General features: G+C 38.0%; 1 protein-coding gene across 6 annotated transcripts in view; it reads left to right on the top strand.

The window, feature by feature from the left end:
* Positions 1-22,387, top strand: part of LOC139140525 (transformation/transcription domain-associated protein-like) — a 78,138-nt gene that overhangs the window by 12,489 nt on the left and 43,262 nt on the right. For all 6 annotated transcript variants that reach the window (XM_070709858.1, XM_070709856.1, XM_070709857.1 and 3 more), the window contains exons 16-33: positions 448-575; positions 1,161-1,350; positions 2,330-2,424; positions 2,656-2,821; positions 3,088-3,254; positions 3,528-3,617; positions 4,159-4,269; positions 4,731-4,820; positions 5,055-5,206; positions 6,273-6,373; positions 13,489-13,584; positions 15,023-15,198; positions 15,976-16,173; positions 19,302-19,490; positions 19,810-20,046; positions 20,626-20,722; positions 21,160-21,281; positions 21,877-22,047. In XM_070709858.1, the coding sequence (XP_070565959.1) occupies positions 448-575; positions 1,161-1,350; positions 2,330-2,424; positions 2,656-2,821; positions 3,088-3,254; positions 3,528-3,617; positions 4,159-4,269; positions 4,731-4,820; positions 5,055-5,206; positions 6,273-6,373; positions 13,489-13,584; positions 15,023-15,198; positions 15,976-16,173; positions 19,302-19,490; positions 19,810-20,046; positions 20,626-20,722; positions 21,160-21,281; positions 21,877-22,047 (2,576 nt within the window). The remainder of the gene's footprint in view (positions 1-447; positions 576-1,160; positions 1,351-2,329; positions 2,425-2,655; positions 2,822-3,087; positions 3,255-3,527; positions 3,618-4,158; positions 4,270-4,730; positions 4,821-5,054; positions 5,207-6,272; positions 6,374-13,488; positions 13,585-15,022; positions 15,199-15,975; positions 16,174-19,301; positions 19,491-19,809; positions 20,047-20,625; positions 20,723-21,159; positions 21,282-21,876; positions 22,048-22,387) is intronic.

The following is a 22,387-nucleotide window of genomic DNA, read 5'->3' as shown; positions in this document are numbered from 1 at the left end:
GATGCTAATGATGAATTCTGCCTAGTATGACCTACTGATAATGCAATTATAAATTGTATGGTCATGTTGATACATACCACCCATAGTTAATTATGCAGTTTTGGAAGTGTGGGGCTGATGATTGTATAAATATGTGGAGGAATGTCAAATGTGATTATTACACATTTATGTGACATTTCTGCCCTGAAAACTCGGAGAGAAGTTATACGCCTGTTTTAGACTTTTCAGGACTTTCATCTCAATGAAACCTGATGTTTCCTTTCCTTGCACACACACACACACACACACACACACACACACACACACACACACACACTGTATTCCTTTTGTGCAAAATGAAGTTGTTATCGAGTGCCTAAGTGTATTTAGTTGTACGGGTACTCATGATTGGAAGGGCAAGGTCATGAACCTTCTAATCTCATCCCATGTATTTACCCACTTTGACAGCAATGCAAGCACTGGACATCTATCAGGTGACAGTGTCACCGACGGGTACCAGTCTAATCAGACCAGCAAACTGTCAGACTGTCAGACTTAAAGAAGAAAAAGAAGTCCTGGAACACTTTGCTGGTGTTGTGAGTAAATAAGCGATGAGTCTGTCAAGTGTGCAAATGAAACCTATCAAACTATGCAAAAAAGCAAGGTCCTATAGGTCCTACACAGTAATTAGTACATTATCTGCCAAATTGTTGTTTTCAACCTTTTTGCGTGTGGATCTTTAGGTTTTGTTGGTTGAAATCAGCAAAACAGAATGTATATTGTATAACATATTAAAACAGATTGGTCCTTATGGTATTGAAGATGTAAAAAAATGTACATGCAAATGATTTAATCAACATGTCTTATTCAGACTTACGTAAATGGAGTGAATTTTTACTGACTTGACGTGATAATGATAGGATATGTCTCAATAACAAGTGTCACAGAGATCGTATGGGTACCTTGATCTTCATACTGATTTTGAACAACCAGCTGGCAGAAAGTCAAAGAAGACTTTCAGATAAACTGAAATAATGTGCAAAATCAGCATATGCATGAAACTCAACACGAGAAAGGATTATATTGCATGCAGTGTTGCTCAAGGGGAAGTATTTTTCAAAGTGTAGTAAAATTTGATTGTATGACTTCTGTACTCACACTTGACACGTTTTGTGTTTCAGTTCACAATGATGCACCCTTTGACCTTCAAGGAGATCTTTGCCACAACCATTGACTTTGTAGTGGAGAGGATCTACAACAACTATGCACTTCAAATCGTGGCCAATTCCTTCCTGGCCAATCCCACCACATCTGCTACCTTTGCTACCATACTAGTGGAGTATCTCCTGGATAGACTGGAAGAGATGGGAAGTAAGTGTTATGTTTGCATCAAATGTCTTGGTTATTAGTCCCTGCAGACAAAGTCCGAGGAGACTTAATAGATTTGGTCATTTGTGTGTGCGTCTGTTTGTCCGTTCACTCAGATATCTCAGAGATGCCTGGAGCAATTTCTTTCAAACTTGGTACAAGGATTACTTCCTATATCATACATATATGCACGTCAATTTGTTCTGTGATACAATCCAATATGACCATAATTTCTGTCAATGATTTCCAAATTCACTAACTAAGATGGGACTATGTCATTGACAATGACTTGTTTTCTGTGTGACTGTAGACATTAACCCTTTGCACCCTGACCTCCTGGTGACATATTACATCATGCGGACATTTTTGTCCGAGCCGGGTTCAAAGGGTTAATTGTAGCTCTTCTGAGAGCATTTTTACGGACAAAATGAGTTGTCTGAACTCACTGTTTTCTTGAAGTTTTACATCTCAGAAGGTTGGAACAAAGTGAATTACAAAGTGTGAAAGGTCTGTCTGTGATATAATAACAGAAAACGAAAGAATTCAAGAACAATCCACCAAACACCTAGTGGCGAAGTTTGAACAGTGCCATCATATGCTGTAGTTTGAGTTACTTTTGTTTCTTACCTAATTTGCTGCATTCTTTGCCAGTGCAGTGAAAACTGTACTGGTGAAAAAGGTTGAAAGTTAAAGGTTTTTTCAGAGGAAATTCATTTCAAGACAGCTTGTAGAAACAATTTAGGGCCAGAATTTGACTGTTGCTTCTATAATAGTTGGCTAGTGTTACTCCCTGTATCATACATATGCACACAAGAGTGTCACATATAAGGAACAATTTTTACATTGAATTCTGTGTTTATCGTAATCTCAGCAGACATCAAGAGTGTAAAGTGCCAATGAAAAGTAGGCTGTAAGCAAGAGAACTGATGATAATTACACATCTGGACTGTGAAATGTAAACTTTATTTTGATTTATCCACAGCCAACATGGAGCGGTCTAATCTGTACCTGAAGCTATTCAAGTTGGTATTTGGATCTGTGTCACTCTTTGCTGCAGAAAATGAACAAATGCTCAAGGTAATGCTAGTCTCAAATCATTGATCAGTTTGCTACTTGTGTATCGATGCTTACATGTCTTCTACATTGTAAATGTTTTCGTTTCATCTGAAATTAATTTCGGACTATTTTAGGAACAAAAATATGTGATCCTGGCCTATGGGAAGAGGTTTCAAATTATGAAGTACAGGATGCAACTTGATATGCTCTTGTAGCATAAATTACCACTGTAATTTTGTTTTTCTTTTCCAGCCCCATCTTCACAAGATAGTGAACCGTTCCATGGAGCTAGCCACCACAGCCAAGGAACCCTACAACTACTTCCTACTACTGAGGGCGCTATTCAGGTCCATTGGAGGAGGAAGCCATGACCTGCTATACCAGGAGTTTCTACCGTTGCTGCCAAATCTACTGCAAGGTTAGATACTGTACTGTGCAGCTAACAAAATCATAAAGTTTCAGATTCCATGCTAGTGTCCCTGCTGTCCCATAATTTCTCCCCTTGGTTATTTTTATCTATGGATGCTTCTGTACCGTTTTGAAGCACTTGTGGCCATACTTATTTCCTATGGTTTGCTGTAGCAAGTTGTAGCAGAGTCGTATACAGTATGTCTTGTGTGAAAACATCACAGAGGTTACATACTGGGCGATGTTCTTTTCATTGTTATTTTTTCTTTTTCACAGGCCTCAATGTTCTCCAGAGTGGCTTACACAAACAACACATGAAGGATCTTTTTGTTGAGTTATGCCTCACAGTACCAGTCAGGCTCAGTTCCTTGCTACCGTACCTACCAATGTTGATGGACCCACTGGTCTCGGCTCTCAATGGTTCCCAGACCTTAGTCAGTCAGGTTAGTGGCTAACATTTCAACTTGTCTCCTGATTATTCTATGATAAATAATTTTCATAGTAATGTTTTATTTTTACTTCTCTTGTCAGTATTGGCATGACATAAGATATTCTAGTAAATGTCATGTTTACCATGTTGCCCCTCCACAGCCAAATTTTGGTATAAACCTGTTGTTCTGAAGTGCAAAGCTGGACTTCTGCATGCAGAAACAGGGGTGGAAGGACTTGAAACTGATATGCTGACTTCTGTCTTTTTTGTTTATTTGACATTTCAGGGGCTCCGCACTCTTGAGCTGTGCGTCGATAATTTGCAGCCAGATTTCTTGTATGAACACATCCAGCCTGTCAGAGCCGAACTCATGCAGGTAAGTCCAACAGAATATTCCACAGTAGTAGTGTCCTATAATACTTCACATCCATAAGCCTTCTTTTAGTCATCAGGAGAACAGAATGTCAGACGGATAGGTTGTGTTTCTGTAACTATCAATTCAGTGTTTAGAAATGTTTTATTTATGTGATTTAGTACATTTTAAAAATAAAAAAAAACAAGAATGTATCAATTACATGCTGTTATTTTGAATTATGCTTGTGTACTAATGGACACCTTCAATATTTCATATATGCACCATCAAAATCCTTCATTTTATTTTTGTAATGAAAGCTACCATCATCTTTGGTCTGCATTTTTTTGTAAGACAACACTGATTTTAAATTTGATCTGTAAAGTTATACATCTCATTTCCTGTAATTGTAACTTGAATTTGTTTATGCTATGGTTGAACAGCAACGACTTTGTTGTCAGAAATTCTAATTTTGATAAAATATTTCTCGATGGTCAAATGCGGATGATCATCTATCATTTGATTTTCTGTACTACAAATTTTATCTGATCCTTAATTTCTACAGGCCCTGTGGAGAACTCTTCGCAATCCAAATGACAACATTGCCCATGTTGCATTCCGAGTTCTTGGAAAATTTGGAGGAAGCAACAGGAAAATGCTGAAGGAACCACAAAAGGTGAGTTAGCACCTTGTTAAAGGGGTCATCAGATGTGTAAATTTGGATATTTTCTTGTGTTTGTATTGAAGTTAGGGTTTTTTGTTCCTAAAAGAAGCGTTGTAATATCCAAATTTCCACTGACTATGCCACTGTGAATAGTAATTGTAACAGTGATTTGATAATTTATTCATAGAGACTGCACACTTCCAAAGTCAGCAGTGTTGGTTTGTTGGCCAGATTTTTAGAAATCTTACAAATTAACTCTCAGTTTGTTCCATCATGTATCATTGATTATGTTCAGCATACAGGCCCAAGACATATATTCAATGTAATATGTGAGGTAGAAGTCACAACTCACGCATTTCAGCTTTCAGAAAATCGCAAACTGTCTTGCAACCATAATCATTATGACTTTTTCTGTCAAATAATCATCAAAGTATGGCACAATTGACAAGTTTTTTGCTCTCTTTTTCTCCCAGCTTACCTACAAGGAAGAGGAATCAGTGGGTCCATGCATTGTAGTGTGTTTCCAGGACTGCAAAACACCAGTTGCCTTGCCAGTACAAAAGGTATGTATCTGACTAGCTCTTTATGTTAAAATATTTTTATGTCAAATGGGCCCAGTGGAACAGATTAATTTTCAAAAAGTAGCTGCGTCTGCATTAAATCTTGCCAAAATATGTTGTGTAGTGAAAACTAAAAACATGATGTCGGAGCGTATCAAAGTTTTATTCTGATCAGCATTTAGTGGTTTCATTGTATAAATCATTTCTAATATTTCACATGATGTATGATTTCTTTAGGTGATAGAAACAGCGCTGAATTCCCTGAAATCAGCGTCTACCGATGCTTACTATCGTCGCCAAGCCTGGGAAGTTGTCAAAGGATTCATTGTCAGTGCATTGAACAGAGATGATGATAAGTACACCATGCACAAGATACTCTCCCATCACAGGTGAGACAAACTCAAGCAAATATACCCTCCCTGTCTGTCTGTCTGTGTCTGTTTTTCTGTCTGTCTCTGTCTGTCTGTCTCTGTCTCTCTCTCCCTCTGTCTCTCTCTCTGTCTCTCTCTCGCTGTCTCTGTGTCTCTTTCCCGCTCCCTCCCTCCTGCCATGATTTTTTTCTCTTTTACTGTTTTCACAAGCACCGTTCTATACATATGTGGGGAAGATCAAACTGTACCATTATTGATTGACCAGTCAATAAAAACATATCAAACCAAAACATCTTCTATTCCCAGTCCCCTGAATTTTCCAGTAAAATTAAAACCCAATGTCATAAATGTTTGATGACATTTACATGCCAGTTCCCATGTCATATTCTGAATAAATCACAACAATTTCGCTTCAATGTGCACTGGTGGTTATATTTTTTTCTAATTCCAAATTTTGTGGAATGTTTAACACATGAGATACATTTTACAGCACACAAATTTACAGTAAGTGATTGATTCTGTAGTTGGTTTAAAATTTTAATGTCAGCCCAAGTTTCATTTATTTGATTTTATGGCATCCAATAAGATTAATAAGTTGACCTAAATGTCTAGTTTTTGGTAGAACTTTTATGGAATTTTAACCCTTTTCCTGCCAGACAGTAATAACTGTATCACTTCTCCATCAGCCGAGTCAGTAAAAAGCGGTATTGAGCTAAAAAATGACGTATTTTCACCCACTTGGCTTGGTATGTTATAGCATCTTTTGTCCAAAAAAAACCAACTTTACAGTATTATGTTTTCAAAAGCCTTCAAATGTACAGTATTATGTTAAAATACATCATATGGAATAGTTTGTGTTTCATTAATTTTAACCATCTTGACCTGGTGGTGAAATATGGACTTCGCAGGAAAAGGGTTAAATGTCATGGAATATTTGAAATGTATAGCATAAAATGGACACATCACACACATATAGATAGCTCTTTTAGTTAGATTCTGAGTTCAATGCTAGCTGATGAAAGAGTGACCTTCGTGTTACAGTCTTTGAAGCAAATCTAACACATAGAACTTATATTTTTTTCAGTTTCACAAGTTCAGACATTCCCAGACCGACTCAACCCTTGTACAAGTGTAGAGACATTGTGAGCAGGACAACGTGTGAACAGGCCCTAACAGCTCTGATAGGTATGTACTCAATGTTACTCTGCGACACTGATAACCCTGATCGGCAGTAACAGCCCCAACTGGTGTATAATGATTTTAATGACCAAGTAGCCCTGTAATCAGGTCTGTATAAGAACTCCAGAGGGTGCATATTCAGTCTTAATGACCTCGTAACGTGGCAGCACGTGCTTTGACTTGTACTTGCCCAAATATCCTACTCGTCATTTTACAGTTTGTCTCGTGTTACAAACACTGAGTATATTGTATGCATGAAGTGGATGAAAAGCTTAAACACACACAGTGTAGAGGGGCTTTATATTATTTACACATCAAGCTGCCTGGTTGCCCAGATGCAAAACCTGGGAAAAACAAATGTAAAACTACTCCAGACTTGTGCTGCTTCAAGCATGGTGAAAAAGTAGGCCTCCCATTGCATCACTTATTCACGTCCTTAACCCTGTGATATATTGTTATTCAATGTTTTTCAGTGTTCATACACATTGCCCTACATCAGTAACACACCGTACAGCTGTTTGCGTGGCCATTGATGGCTGTTTATGTGGAGCAAATATTCACAAAACCTGTAAATCATTGAAGTGAATTATTGTTTGAGTCATTTGACAACTATTGCATGTGACAAATGTGTTTATTTGCATGTGTCTGTCTCGTGTCTGCCTGTAATAATGTCTGTATACATCATGTAGCATAGCAATTTTGAAAGCTTCTCTATTAATCTAAAATTACTAAATATTATATAATTTTATTTCAAATAGTAATAAAATTCAAAATCAGGTTTAACCATTATTTTTGGTGAAAGATGGCATCTGGACTCCTATCTTTTTTGGTTTACCCATTTCTGAAACCACTTATAAATCATAGCTGCTCTAATATCAGTCAGTATTTGCGTATCAGTTAATATTGTTTGATACCAATCTTGTCTACACGTTTGAATAGTCTATACTTGTTTTAGATAAAGAGTATTAGAGGAAGTTTAAACAAATCTAGTTTGTGTATTTTGACATGCCCTGTGCAGTTATACAGTTTGTAATGTTCATGAATTTTTTCACCTCGAAATTGTGTTTTTGCACTTTTTATGATGTTTTGTATCTGTGTGGAATCAAGCTAATTTTACTATGTTTAAGACAGACAGTTTTTCAAGCTGTCAAATTTTTTACAACATATATCGTGTCGACTTTTAATGGCGTTTACTACATCTTCTTCTCGTTCCATTGGAATTTGAAAATAAACTTTTCCCCTAGAGTAAACACAGGGAAAGCAAAGGAGTCATTTTGAATATCAAATAATGGCTCATTTCGGTAATTGGCTTCTCTATTCCTCATCTTTGTACGATACGATACGATAGGATATGATTTATATAGCACCCAGTATCCATCAAAATGTTCACTGGTGCTTTACACAGTGTCACACAAGTACCAAGACTTTCCACTGTAATTCTTGATTATGGAAAAGGATGGTTCAAAGTTGCCTTGAGGAAAGTTTTAGTAAAAGTTTAAAACTATCTGTCGTAAGAAGCAGATTATGTTAATGTGGTCATCAATTGTCCGCTCTGATTTACAGTTGCAAACATCAAATTATAATGACTCAGCCCTTTTATTATCAGTTAAACAGGGATTTGATATGACATTTTGCCTTGAACTGGCAGCATTTTATAAGCTGGACTTTGCATGCTAAAGCTTATCATGTCAGGATCATGTCAAGTCGTTCTGAATCCGAAGAAAAAAACTCCATAAATGCATGTTTTTTTATTCTGTAAATCGATTTACTATAATGATTGATAACCCCACGCTAAAAAGGTGTGAAAATGACTGCATGACGGGCTACAGTTAAGATTATTGAACACAGACAGTATTTCGCAATTAATCCCAAAATAGCCTAGAGATTTGTGAGGGTCGGGAGTTCGTGATAAATAGATTATGTAGCTAGAGACGTGCATAAAAACTCTTTTTAGTTGATATCAAAAGGTATTGTGAATCAGTGCCACATAACAAGACAGTAGAAAACATGGAAGCTGTATTACAATCTGTAGTTTGTGTTCAGCCTCTTGACTCAGAACACAGAATCAATAATTTTATGTCATTGTTTGAGTTATTGATTGAAAATCACGACAAGGCACATGAGCTGGGTATGATGATAGACAAACTGATTATTATCGCACAGGTGATAATACATGTGTATCTATCAAACTATCAGGACAGATGTTGGCTGGCTGGTGTTTAAAAGGTCCTTTCAATTCACTCTAACTCTTCCAATATCAATTTACACCTCATATCTGATGTACTGATAGAGATTTTGAAGGCTGGCAACAGAGCTATTTGTGTAGTCCGGCTGTTTGGTTGATTGGGTGTACCAGTTAGTTCCAATGCACGTATTACAGAACTCAGTTGAAATGCGGCCAAGCTGTCAGTTGAGTTTTTTGTGTGTGCCCCATGATTTATTGCACATGTCTGTGACTCCGTGTGTGAGATGAGAAGGCAACGCAAAGAGCAGTTGTGAAGTGTACATGAGGGTAGGGCTGAATCTGAAAGAAGCAATGCCTCTCCATGTCTTGCCCAAATAATTTCAAAGAATGAGAACTGATTCTTGTCACCTTTTAGTAAATTTTTGCACGTACACGTGAAAGAGTTTTGAAATGTGTTGAAGCAAAGCCAGGTCACGCCATATTGATTGGTGAGACCATGGCATTCTTATCACCACTTCAACCTCAGTTTCCGAATACATCATGCCCTGAGCTTTGAGAATTGACCAAATCTTGTTTATTTTGCCTGTCTTTGTCACAACACTTATACCTCACAGCTTTTTGCTAATAATTCTAGCAGCTGAAGTTACAGTCAGCCCACACAGCAATACATTTGAAAACTACATGTAGGCAGCATGCAGTTTCAACCTTAGGATGTAATGGTTACATGTAAAAAAGAATGTTGTGAATTTGACCTCAAAAAATAAATAGAAAAAAGTTTGGTTTTGTGCATCAAATATGTCATCATGATGTATAAGCTGCCAACAGGTAGTTTGAGTAACTTGAAGTTTCACATTTAGTGTGGAAGTTTTCAAAACTGTATACAGGTACACCAAAAATCCAACAGTATCAGTCTTCATGTAAAACAGTAGAATCTGTTTTCTGAAGCAGATTTGGTTTTTTAAGCGAGAAGAGGTGATCCAGAGTATTAATTTGCATGAAAATTGATATCTCTGCCTGTTACCATGGTAACAAAGTCATACATTTCCATCGCAAGTTGTATTGCACTGAAGTATTACACTGTCTAACAAGAATTTAAAACTGGCTCTCTGGCTGTCATGGTGTCGTAAATAAGTAGGATTTTATTAGAATCCATCGCTTGAAAATGATTCATATCCAATAAATTGACTGGCCTATTATTTTCTCTGATTCATTTTGATAAACCTTGTCAAGGTCTTCACAGCTCTGGTCTGATTAAGCTTGTTTGATGTTTGATAATACTTAAGAAGTGGAGCACACGTTGACCTTTGACTTTCCTGTAAGGTCATGTTGTTTGAAGGTCAGAGTTCATAGTTTGGTGATAAGTCTGTATCAGGCAAATACTTTAACACTTGCTTCGTTCTGATCACTCTTTATCGCCACAACTTTGCAGGGCACATCCTGGGTAACTGCAACTCCACAGTTGGCATCGCCGACATTACAAATGAAAGTGCCCGTGCTGTCGAATTTGTGAACGCCCTGGTTTCCGGAGTCAAAGCTGACGTAAATGTTATCGGCAGTGTCAACTGCAAGTCCAGCGGGCTTGTCAGACTGACCCCGCTGGCTGTCCCGACTTCCAAAAGTGAACAGGAATTGCCCCTCTGCGTTGAAAACCTGAATACGATAGTTTCCCCAGTCTGACACGATAACATGGCCCAGACTGTTGATGGCTATGTACGTCGGGTAGTTCATCTGACCTGGCCCACTTCCCTTGCTGCCAAAGGATTTGACAAACTCTCCATCATGAGCAGAAAATACAGAGATAGTATGAAGTCCACTGTTGACAACATACACGTTGTTGTTGGTAGGGTTAACTGCAATGCCCCATGGGTACTTAAGATTGGTCTGCCCAAAACACTGGATCACCTTACTGCCCTCGTCGCACACTATAACACGATTGTTTTTGATATCTGCAATGTAACACATGTTATTGTGTATTGCAATGTCAAACGGTTTGAATGGCTTGCTCAGACCTCCACACTGAACTATCTTGAGACATTTCCCAGTCCTGATGTGTAGCACCTGAATCCTGTTATTCTCGCGGTCAGCGACAACTATTTGTCCGTCCTTGTTGATTGTGACCCCACACGGCATACTGAACTGTCCCGGCTTGTCTCCTTGGCTGCCGAACGTCTTTTCCAGTCTCCAAGGTGGCTGTACCTGAATGCAACTGGGGGAGCCTTTAATGTGGTGTTCCCCTATTTTCACTGATAACAACTGCCTCCCCACAACACATCCCTTTATCAATACCCTGTACGTAGTCCCAGTCTTTCTTTCTGAGAGTTGTTCTACCTGTAAGCGTCTGTGGTTTCCGTTAGGTTCCAGCAGCTCGGCTTCCATATCCTGGACATTGATGACTTTCTCCTGTACTGACTCTATTGGGATGCTGATCTGGTCCTGCACTCGCACAGTGCACGGTACACAGGGCAACTTGATGGAAATATTGGACAGTGCATCCAACCTGGTTGTCCATTCCTGGCATTTCTTCAACTTTGCGTAAGTTTTCTTTTTTTGATGTTTTCCAAATTTCGCATAGGCATCTGACGATGACACTGATCCTATGCTTCCTTCCATTGTCTTTGTGTGCGGCCTGAACTTGGGAAAGACACCCACTTTCCCTTTGATCTTTGTATCCATAGCAACAAGCTGCTGCAGACATTTTGATGTTTCTGTGTATGTTGATAGGATTTGGGGATCATTCCCGTCCCGGAGTAAATTTTCCACGGTCTTTAGGGTGTTTTCAATGAGTTCTTCCTTAGACTGTAATTTCCCACTCTCTGCCTTTTGAGCGTCCTTGACCTTGTCAAATTTGGCTTTTAGTACCTCCAGAAGTTTGGTTTCCTCAGCTCTGAGGTTCACAGTCAGGGTTGCTATCATGGCCGCCGTGTGCTTCCTGATGTTCTCCTCTTGTTCCTTGTACTGATCCAGGCGCTGCTGTTCCATGTCCCTGATTTCCCTCGCTGTTTCCTGGATCACATCCTGCTTCTTCTTGAGCATTGCGACCTGCTCTTCCAGTTTTTTTGTGCATTCCTTTGCAGCGTCGCTCAGTTCCCTGTGCTTGTGTTCCGGCGGCGTGTGTGCAGTCTCCCCACATGTGAGGCAGAACGGCGCCTGACAGGTCTCGCAGTAAAATTTGAGTTCATTTTCCGTGTGCGTCGTACAGTACATGGACGGATCTTTGGCCCTGGCCTGTTCGTACTCAGCCAGGGTCAGAATGCTGTGGTCCTTTGTTGTGGGGATATTTCTATGTGCATTAGTGCATATATCACATATATTTAAACCACAGTCCACACACCTGTGAGTCCGAGTCCCCTGCTGGCAACTGCTGCACTCTGGATTGGCGTCACCCAGCTTTTGCCTCTCCACCAACTCCAAAATGCTGTTGATGTAGAAGCTAGCCGTCAGCTGTGTCACACCGCCCGTGGGCAACCTGCATAGTTCCCGGCACATGGGACACTCTATCCTATTCTTCTTGTCGACAAGGTTCACTAGACACTTCTCACAGAAAGAGTGGTGGCAGAAGGCACACCATGCAGGTCAGGAAATCCTCGTGGATTTCCACTCGAGGAGGATACCTGGCCGCCATTGCACTGCTGTCTGTCTGATCCCCCTTAACTCGTCTGGCCCTGTGCTATTGTTTAGTGGTGCTATTTAATGCATTATGCATGTTTACTCAGCTCTCAGCTGCCCGTGACAGACCATACACAGAACGTCCTGATAACCTGTAGATAAGGAGATCTCCTGTTTGCCAACTGCCGCATCCTAACACAAGCATAAAATGACTCCTGTGACCTATATTTTATGAGTGGCATCATGAAATCTACAATTTTACTTTTCTAGAGTGAAAAATTAGCAGGGAATAATAAATTTTAAATCTACAATAAAAAATTTCAAATTATTATTTGGATTTATACAGCAATGATTGAGTACTTGAAGGTGCAGACATGGTATTTGATTATTCAAATATCAAATTTAAATTATTCGTTTTGAAAAAGGGTGTTATTTTTTGGAGCATAAAAAATCTGGAATGCCTTGGTAGTGCTGGGTTGAATACAAAATAGGGTTAACAGCACGTCTGGCCTTACCTATTGTTATGATAATTCTGCTTACACATGTTATGCTTGATTGAAGATCTTTTCAAGATTTGAGTTTACCCACAAGGGCTCGACCAACGGTTGACAAAATGATAGCTCACTGAGTCAAAAGAAGCTCGGTCCATAAAAAAAAGTGAAGAATGTTGACTCTCCCTGTCCATGCTCTGAAATCGATTTGTCAAAATAAATCTGAGCTATTTATTACTGTGTGCCTGTGGCATCCACGTTGCTGAAAATAGCTCATTGTTGATTTTAGCATGTACACTACACAAACTGGTTTGTGTACTGCTACAGTCAAGGTTGTAAGGTGACAAAAACTTTTGTAGAAGCCGACAACGTAAACACAATAAAATCTTACGTGAACGTGAAACGTGACACGTTCCCAGTTGTCTGTAAATGAATTGTGTAAGAAAATTATAGAATAAGAAAGATAATTTCAACACCACTACTTGCATGGGTACAAAGAGCAAAGTGAAGATTTAATGTAAGAAAACATTATCTTTTGTCTGAGAACTCCATGTGAAATAGACGTGTATAACGTATTGTATCATTTGATTCATGAGTTTACCTCTGTATGGACATACATCAGTGAATGACATTTGTGCACTGAGATGCAATGTGTGAAACCCTAGAATTGTAAAAATGGACAAAATGAGTTTTGGAAAGTTCTGAAAGACTTTATCAAAGCACCAAATGACAGTTGAAATATTTCTGTCGTTAGGGTCATTATGTTTGCCTTTTCTGTGGGGTATTTGGTCTCCAGCCTACCAACCCAAAAGTGATAATCTTTGCTTTTTTCCTTTCAGTGGCAGCTACAATTAAAGATCTGAGGAGCCAATCACTGCCTTTCCTGGTCAACATTGTCAAGCACTATACTCTGGTTGCCGTGGTGCAGCAAGGCGGTAAGTCTTTTCAGTGATACAGGGTGTCAGTGTTTGTGTGTTTGCGCATTCTCTACTTGTGTACTCCAGTCACTTAGAAATGTTAGTTTTTCAGCATCCAAGGCCTTGAACAGATTTTAAAGCAATATAAATTATGTTTATATGATGTGTAAAATTACACCATGTTTGAATTTGTTACACTGACTGACTGGAAATATAGTTTTTATTGCCTTCATAATAGTCAACACTTTTTTTATCACCTTTACTGTCTTTAGGAATCAAACTCATGCAGTTTTGTTCTTAATCATAAAATTGTTGACTTTCACTGAAACTGAGAAGTAGGAAGGTACTATCTTTACAGTAATCATTTACTTTTAGAGAGTAAAAAGTAATTTTTCTCATAATGAGTTATTGTGTAAAAGGAATCTTCAATGAATATTTTTCACTAAACTTCATAAAGGCCTGATTTTGGGATAACTCTGCCAAATCAATGGTGAACTCCGTTTTCTAGTTTCATCAAATAGAATCATTGACATGGTAAGTTTTCTATTTTGAAAAGTCCCAAAACACAATATTGCAATTTTGACTTCTTGTAGTAGACATGTGCGGTCAAACTATTGATTCTTTTTTTATGCATCACTTATCTTTGCTGCTAAATTTTTCCAATGCCATCAAGTGTTTTGTAAATTGCGACACTTGTAATAGAAACTTACACTCAAGTTGTAACTTGCTGCTATCGCAGATACCTTCTTTTAATGTTTTATGAAGAGAATACATGTAGTATCTTCCCAATAAAAAAAAGTTATTGATGTTGTTGATGCATTGGAGACTGTGCCAAGTCCTGAGGTTTCACCATTGTCTGCAACTCTGAAACCATAAAATGAGATTTTTTCAAATCGTTTACAAGGTACAAAAATCTTCTCCGGTTGGGTTTGATCGGAAAAAGTATCAAAATCGGTGCAAATGCAAAATAATGTCAGAAAAAGTGTGATCTTAAACTTGGCCAGAATTCCAACACTGAACAATTTATACATTCTGTTTATAAAGGTATCCATGTAAAGAGAACATTTCAAACCCTCTAATTACTGGTAACAACTATAGTGAATGAAACTTTTTGTTGACAAAAATGTTTTACATGTAGTAGAGACACTTGAATGGTGTGCAAACAAAAATGTTATGGGGAATGTTATGAGTTCTCTCTCAAAATGGATACTTGTGGATGGCTTAGTTAAGTGGAATGATGAACACTTCGATAAATGTTGATTCTTGAAATATAAAAGTTTCAGTGACAAAATACAGTGTATGCATGTGTGGGAGAAATTCAATGTGAATATTGCAGTTCATGTGCAAGGGACTCCGCAAATTGTGGAGAAGAAATATTCATGGTGGAGTCAATTTTCATGGTATCTTTCATCATTGAAGTTCTCAATCAATGTGTTCAAATTTTCTCCCTGTACAGGACCATTGCCTGTGTCAAACAAGCAACACATCCAGCAAGGAATGGACCCCCATGTCATGGTGGATGCCATCGCGGCATGCATGGCCCATGAAGAGAAAGAACTATGCAAAACTGGCCAGTTAGCAATGAGTCTAATGGTTGATACGGCCACTGCCATCATGGGGTCCAAAGAAAGGGTCAGTATAAAGGGACAAAGTCGGCCATTTTTCATGAATTTTGTTTGATATGAGATACTACTTGTATTGTTTGACATGTTGAAAGATACTGAATGAATGGGTGACTATGCATATATTCGACCCCGGTTTTAGACACGATACATGAAACCATCACGAAAATGAATTAATGGTCATGACCGTTAATTCAGTTTTGCAAGGGTTTTATGGAATTTGTCTAAAACCAGGTTGAATATATGCATGGTCACCCATTTATTCAGTATCTTTCAACATGTCAAACAATATAAGTAGTATCTCGTATCAAATAAAATTCATGAAAAATGGCTGACTGTGTCCCTTTAACCTTTAAACTATCAAGGTCTGTCTGGCATTTGTGTAGTTTCTGGCACAGTTCTATCCTTCAGTGAAAACCATCATTAATTTGTAAATATATGTACAATCTATGCGTCAGCAAGTGTTAGTAATAATGGATGTTCAAAATTTTCCTGTGTTCATTAAGTTTTTACAAGTTCTTTACTTTTTTTGTTCCAAAAACATCACAGATCAAACTTATTTCATGCATGTGAAATTTCAGATCCCAAAACCGCTGAAATTTTGTTCAAATTATGTACATATCGGGTGAGACATTCTTTTGTTGAAGCAAACCAGAGGAAAGGAATGATTGCTACAGTAAAAGTTCACATAGTGCACAGACAGAAACTGTCAACAACAATCTCCCAACCACCTACATCTATGATTTTCTAATGTACCGTATATTCTCATACAACTTCTGTATGGCAGGCATGCCAACTACCTCTGTTTGAGTACGTGGTTGAAAAGATGTGTGCATGCTGCTACCAGAGGGCCTGGTACGCCAAGCTAGGAGGCTGCATTGCTATCAAGTTCCTGATGGAGAAGATGTCAATGCGATGGGTGTTACAGCATCAGTTTATGTGTCTCAAAGCTTTACTCTTTGTGATGATGGACTTGCAGGGAGAGGTTCGTATAGATCAGATATATTCCCAGGCATTACCAGAGGTCAGCTGCACGTGAAAAAGTTTGCTTCTATAGTATCCTGGATTACCTATCATAAGGAGACTAAAACTGACATCATAGAGTATTTTAGTATTTAAGAAGTGCCCAGCCTTGTAACCATACATTTTGTGTCATCTGGTAGTTAACCCTTTGAGTGCTTTCCTTTTTCCAACCAAAACTTTAGTGCAACGTTTTACCAATTTTATGAATTTTTCTGTAATTTTTTGATAATTTTGGACCAAATGGACATCACATTTCATTGGCTACATTTTTTAGTCCCCACGGACACCGTCCGGGGGGACTTATAGGTTTGGTCATGTCCGTGCGTGCGTCCGTCCGTGCGTCCGTGCGTCCGTCCGTCCGTTCACGCAGATATCTCAGAGACGCCTGGAGCGATTTCGTTCAAACTTGGTACAAGGATAGTACCATACCTCATACAGATGCACGTTGATTTGTTTCACAATGCGATTAAATTTGGCCGTGTTAGAGGACTTTTTAGTTTTCACCTCCATAGACTCCCATGTGTAAGGCAGACCATAGACTCCCATGTATAAGGCAGACCATAGACTCCCATGTTTTAGGCAGTCCATAGACTCCCATGTATAAGGCAGACCATAGACTCCCATGTATAAGGCAGTCCATAGACTCCCATGTATAAGGCAGTCCATGGACTCCCATGTATAAGGAAGTCCATAGACTCCCATGTATAAGGCAGTCCATAGACTCCCATGTATAAGCCAGTACATAGGCTCCCATGTATAAGGCCAAGATAAATAAAAATTTAGTTTCTCATCGTATTCATATTGCACAAAGGATGCAGTGACACAGTTTTTAGTCCCCACAGATAAAGTCCAGGGGGCTCATAGATTGGGTCATGTCAGTCCGTGAGTCCATCCGTTCACGCAGATATCTCAGACACTTTGACAAATGTCATGTGACCTTGGTGACCTTTGACCTCGAATATACATATTTGTCCATAACTCAGTAACCACAAGTGCTAAACCTTTCATATATGGTATGATGGGACACCCTATGACGCCACATATTGTACCTCATTAATTATGTGCATATCTAATTTTGAGCGAGCCAATAGAGCTAGAGGTCTGATTTTTGGTATATATGGATAACTTAGCAATACAATTTTTTTGACAAAATGTCACGTGACCTTGGTGACCTTTAACCTCAAATATACATATTTGTCCATAACTCAGTAATCACTAATGCTACACCCTTCATATTTGGTATGATGGGACACCTTATGACACCACATATTGTACCTCATTAATTATGTGCATATCTAATTTTCAGCGAGCCAATAGAGCCAGAGGTCTGATTTTTGGTATGTAGGGATAACTTAGCAATACAATTTTTTTGACAAAATGTCAAGTGATCTCAATGACCTTTGACCTCAAATATACATATTTGTGCATAACTCAGTAACCACAAGTGCTACACTCTTCATATTTGGTATGATGGGACACCTTATGACGCCACATATTGTACCTCATTAATTATGCGCATATGTAATTTTGAGCGAGCCAAAAGAGCTAGAGGTGTGATTTTTGGTATATAGGGATAACTTAGCAATACAATTATTTTGAAAAATGTAATGTGACCTCAATGACCTTTGACCTCAAATATACATATTTGTCCAAAACTCAGTAACCACAAATGCTACACCCTTCATATTTGGTATGATGGGACACCTTATGACGCCACATATTGTACCTCATTAATTATGCACATATCTAATTTTGAGTGAGCGAATAGAGCTAGAGGTCTGATTTTTGGTATATAGGGATAACTTAGCAATACAATTTTTTTGACAAAATGTCACGTGACCTTGGTGACCTTTGACCTCAAATATACATATTTGTCCATAACTCAGTAACCACAAGTGCTACACCCTTCATATATGGTATGATGGGACACCTTATGACGCCACATATTGTTCCTTATTAATTATGTGCATATCTAATTTTAAGTGAGCCAATAGAGCTAGAGGTCTGATTTTTGGTATGTAGGGATAACTTAGCAATACAATTTTTTTGACAAAATGTCACGTGACCTCGGTGACCTTTGACCCCAAATATACATATTTGTCCATAACTCAGGAACCACAAGTGCTACACCCTTCATATTTGGTATGATGGGACACCTTATGACGCCACATATTGTACCTCATTCATTATGTGCATATCTAATTTGAACAAGCCAATAGAAGTAAATGTATGATTTTAGTATATAGGGATAGACTATAGGATAGAAATTTTTTGACAAAATGTCATGTGACCTCGATAACCTTTTACCTAAAATACATGATTATGTCAATAAATAAGTAACCACAAGTGCTATGTCCTTTTTATTTAGTAGGATGGGAGACCTTATGACAACACATGCTTTACTTCGTTAATTATGCCCATATATAATTGTGGGCAAGCCAATAGAGCTAGAGATCTGAATTTTGGCATATATGGATTAATTAGCAATACAATGTTTTTTTTCAAAATGTCACATGACCTTGATGACCTTTGACCTTGAATATGCATATATATGCATAACTCAGTAATCACAAGTTCTTTACGCTTCAATTTGATAGGATAACTACCTTAAGATGTCACATCTTGTACCTCATTTATTATGCACATATGTATTTCTTGGCTGGCCAATACAGCTAGAGGTTTGATCTTTTTTCCCGATTTAGAACCATAACTTAGACATGCCTCTTGTTTCAAATTGGGAACAATGACATAGACCTATGTGTCCATAGATCTGAACATAATACACTTTAGTGATACTTCTTAATGACCTCATTTCCCTGCCCCCTCAAGACTAATACTCCTATTACAAGTGGGGACTATGTCATTGTCAATGACTTGTTTATCAAAATTTTGGCAAAAATTTGAAAAATTTTCACTGGGGTACATTTTATAAAGACGACAAAAATGCACTTTGGCGCTCAAACGGTTAAAGGAATGGAGGATGTGTGACTATAAGACATCAATGTATGACCTACATGTATGACTCAGTGGCTCAAGGTAATAGAAGGCTGTACTAGCACTATAATCAGTTGGATCCCCTTTGTTGTACAGGTATCCAGTGGTGCCCTGGACATGGCAAGGTCTAATCTGGAGAATCTCCTCACCAAGTGTGCATCTCCTCTGAACGAGAAAGACGCCAAGGATGTGGGCTTGGGTGCGGCTCAGAAGAAGTCCTTCTATGAGGTCACTCGTGAACTTGTCAGGGAAGTCACATCACCGAACCAGACTGTCAGAGATCAGGTTTGTGTGGATTGTTAGTACTGTACTTGTGTACTGCAGATGAGAGCTATAATAACGGTTATAAACGGTGATCTTGGCAATAAAAACAAAGTTTGCAGAATTCGCCAGATATTTAGGACAATTTTCTACACATCAAAATGTTACGAATTGTAGATTTGATTTCAAATGACCTACTCAAATACGCCAATTGATGTTGCTTGTTATCGCAATTCTTAAAATTAACTATTCATAGAGCTCAAACCTGAACATCTTTCAGTTTATTCTTTCAGTTTATTCTTTCAGTGACACTCATCTTTGCATGTATCCTCATTTTTATCAGGCAATGCATTCTCTGCGAGTTCTGGCCAAAGTCACCAAGAAGAGTGTGACAGAGATTATGGAACCACACAAGGATGTCTTGGTGGACATGATTCCGCCCAAGAAACACTTGCTGAGACACCAGCCAGCCAACGCCCAGATAGGTTTGATGGACGGCAACACATTCTGCACCACTCTGCAACCCAGGCTGTTCACCATTGATTTGAACATTGTTGAGCACAAGGTCTTCTTTACAGAGGTAAGATGGAAGGAAAAATCTTTGGTCCAGCAGTCTCTTGACAAATCTGAGCCCAGCAAAGTCGTTTAGTCCAAAAGGATTTGTATGCTTTGCGTGCATTTGATTTGATTTGATTTTATCAGGTAAAATACTCAGAACAAGAATAGGACTTTCAAACATCAATACACTGAATTATAGTGACAGAAAAAAAAAATTTCACTGACTATCACAACGTCTGAGGATAACACACAAAATGTTAAAAATTGTTTCCATATGAAATGAAAATTCTAAAGAAGCCAAGATTAATCAAAATCACTCCCACCAAAATAAAAAAAAAACGAGGAATAATATAGACAATGAAAGAGTGAAAAAATCAAAGACATACCATGTACAGTAAAAAAAGGAACAGGGGACAAACACTCTTTAAAGTCTGAATAAATATAATTCTAAATCTTCTTTTTGAAAGCTTGTAAAAAATGGAATGGAATGATGTAGTATAGAATTCTTCATATAGTAATTATTTAAACTCAAGTTCATGTCTATATATATTCAGGTAGCCTTTGATAAATATTTTTTCTATTATTTTTATTTCTTGAATAGTTGTTGAATTTATGTGAAGCGGAGGATGCTGTCCTGGTAAAACTACCGTGTTACAAGTCAGTGCCCTCACTGGTACCTCTCAGAATCAGTGCTCTCAGTAAGTATCTTCAAGTAGTTACAGTGTAACAAGCTAACTCCAGGACTGAGAAAGTACCATTGTAGAGCTAGTATGGTACAATATTACAGTACACTTCCATCGAGATATGTAAATACATTCCAAGGTATTCCGTAAAGCTTGATACAAATATGTTGTTTCCAAATGTGTTTAGGTTACTTCAAATATTGCAGGTCAGGGGGCAGATTCTTGGAGAAAATTAGTCTGTAGTGGTTGCATCGTAACAAGATTTCCATTGTTTGATTTCCATAGTTTATCGTTTTGGTATTCCAGGAAAGTATCCTGAAATAATTAGGCTCATTCAAGTTGGTAAATGTACCATATCTGGTGTGATTTAGAATCCAATAAAGAGAAAAATAAACAGGAAATAGAATGAAAGTTTTGTGACCCACACATTTTTCGTTTGCATTTCTTCACAGATGCCTTGGCTGCCTGTCATTACATTCCACAAGTCCGGGATAAAATATTTGGCGTTCTGTACAAAGCGCTGACCTCGGCAACAGCAGAGCTGCAAGAAGCTGGTACAAAGTGTATGAAAAAGGTGATGAGTACAGAAAAATCTCAATTTGTCGGAGGGATTGCCTTTATCTCAGATATTACCAATTTACTTTGATAATACCAGTATATGCAACATACACATCATCTGATAAATTGATTTTTATATAGCACTGTTTAAGCTCTGTGTTTTAATTTTGTTAGAGAAGCCACATGACGTGTGTATTTACTTTGGAATATAGAATGACTGCATATTGGACACTGTTTAAGGTGGCATTGTACTGAAGGAACACAGTTTTTTTTCAAAGCAATATTTCTGATCAAAAATGACATGAACACCCCCTCACACTATTTTCAAAAAGTGGAGAATCTAAATTTAGTATGGTAGCAATAGTTTACTCAAAGGATGAAGGGTATATATTTGGGGTAGAAAACCTCAGTTGTGGTATTAATGATAAAAATTAATTTTAGTGGATAAAATTGTATTTTAGTGGAGTCACACAGCTATCCACAAATCAGTTGGGCTAGAAGATGATTGTTGAAACGCCCTCTGTCATATCCTTTATAAATTCAGCTCACTTTCTGTGACAGTTTCCAGAATGAGAATAACTAACCTAATATCTTTGTCATTGTACGTACAGTTCATCAGTGGAACCCAAATCGACACTGATTTGGTACACAGTAGTATGCGGCCATTACTACTGATGCTGGGAGACTACAGAAGTCTGTCTGCCAATGTCATCCAAAGGTTGTACAGTCTCACTCAACTCTTTCCAAACACCTTCAATGAAAGACTTTGTGATCAGCTGCTGGTAAAGTAGAATTTTGTGTCTCTATATCATACTACTTCATCGTCTCTTTTTTATTTACTGTGTATAAACTGTCCTTTCATTGCCATGTAAAGTTGAATGTACCGGTAATAAACAAGATTAGATTTTAAACAGTCCCTCAGGAAAAATATGAAAAGTTGAATGAAAATTTTCATCCTACAGAACATTGAAATTATGATTAAGTTAAGAGTGTGTGACACATCGCAATATCACTTCATATCAAGATAAATTTTCTCCTAAATATTAGTTCAAAAAGCAAGTTTGTGTACCACATGATCCACTTGACAATATTTTTACTTCTTTTTGACAAAATGTCTGTGCA

The sequence above is a fragment of the Ptychodera flava genome, chromosome 9, assembly GCF_041260155.1.
Source record: "Ptychodera flava strain L36383 chromosome 9, AS_Pfla_20210202, whole genome shotgun sequence".
Taxonomy (NCBI): domain Eukaryota; kingdom Metazoa; phylum Hemichordata; class Enteropneusta; family Ptychoderidae; genus Ptychodera; species Ptychodera flava.
This window is presented reverse-complemented; position numbering and strand designations above follow the sequence as displayed.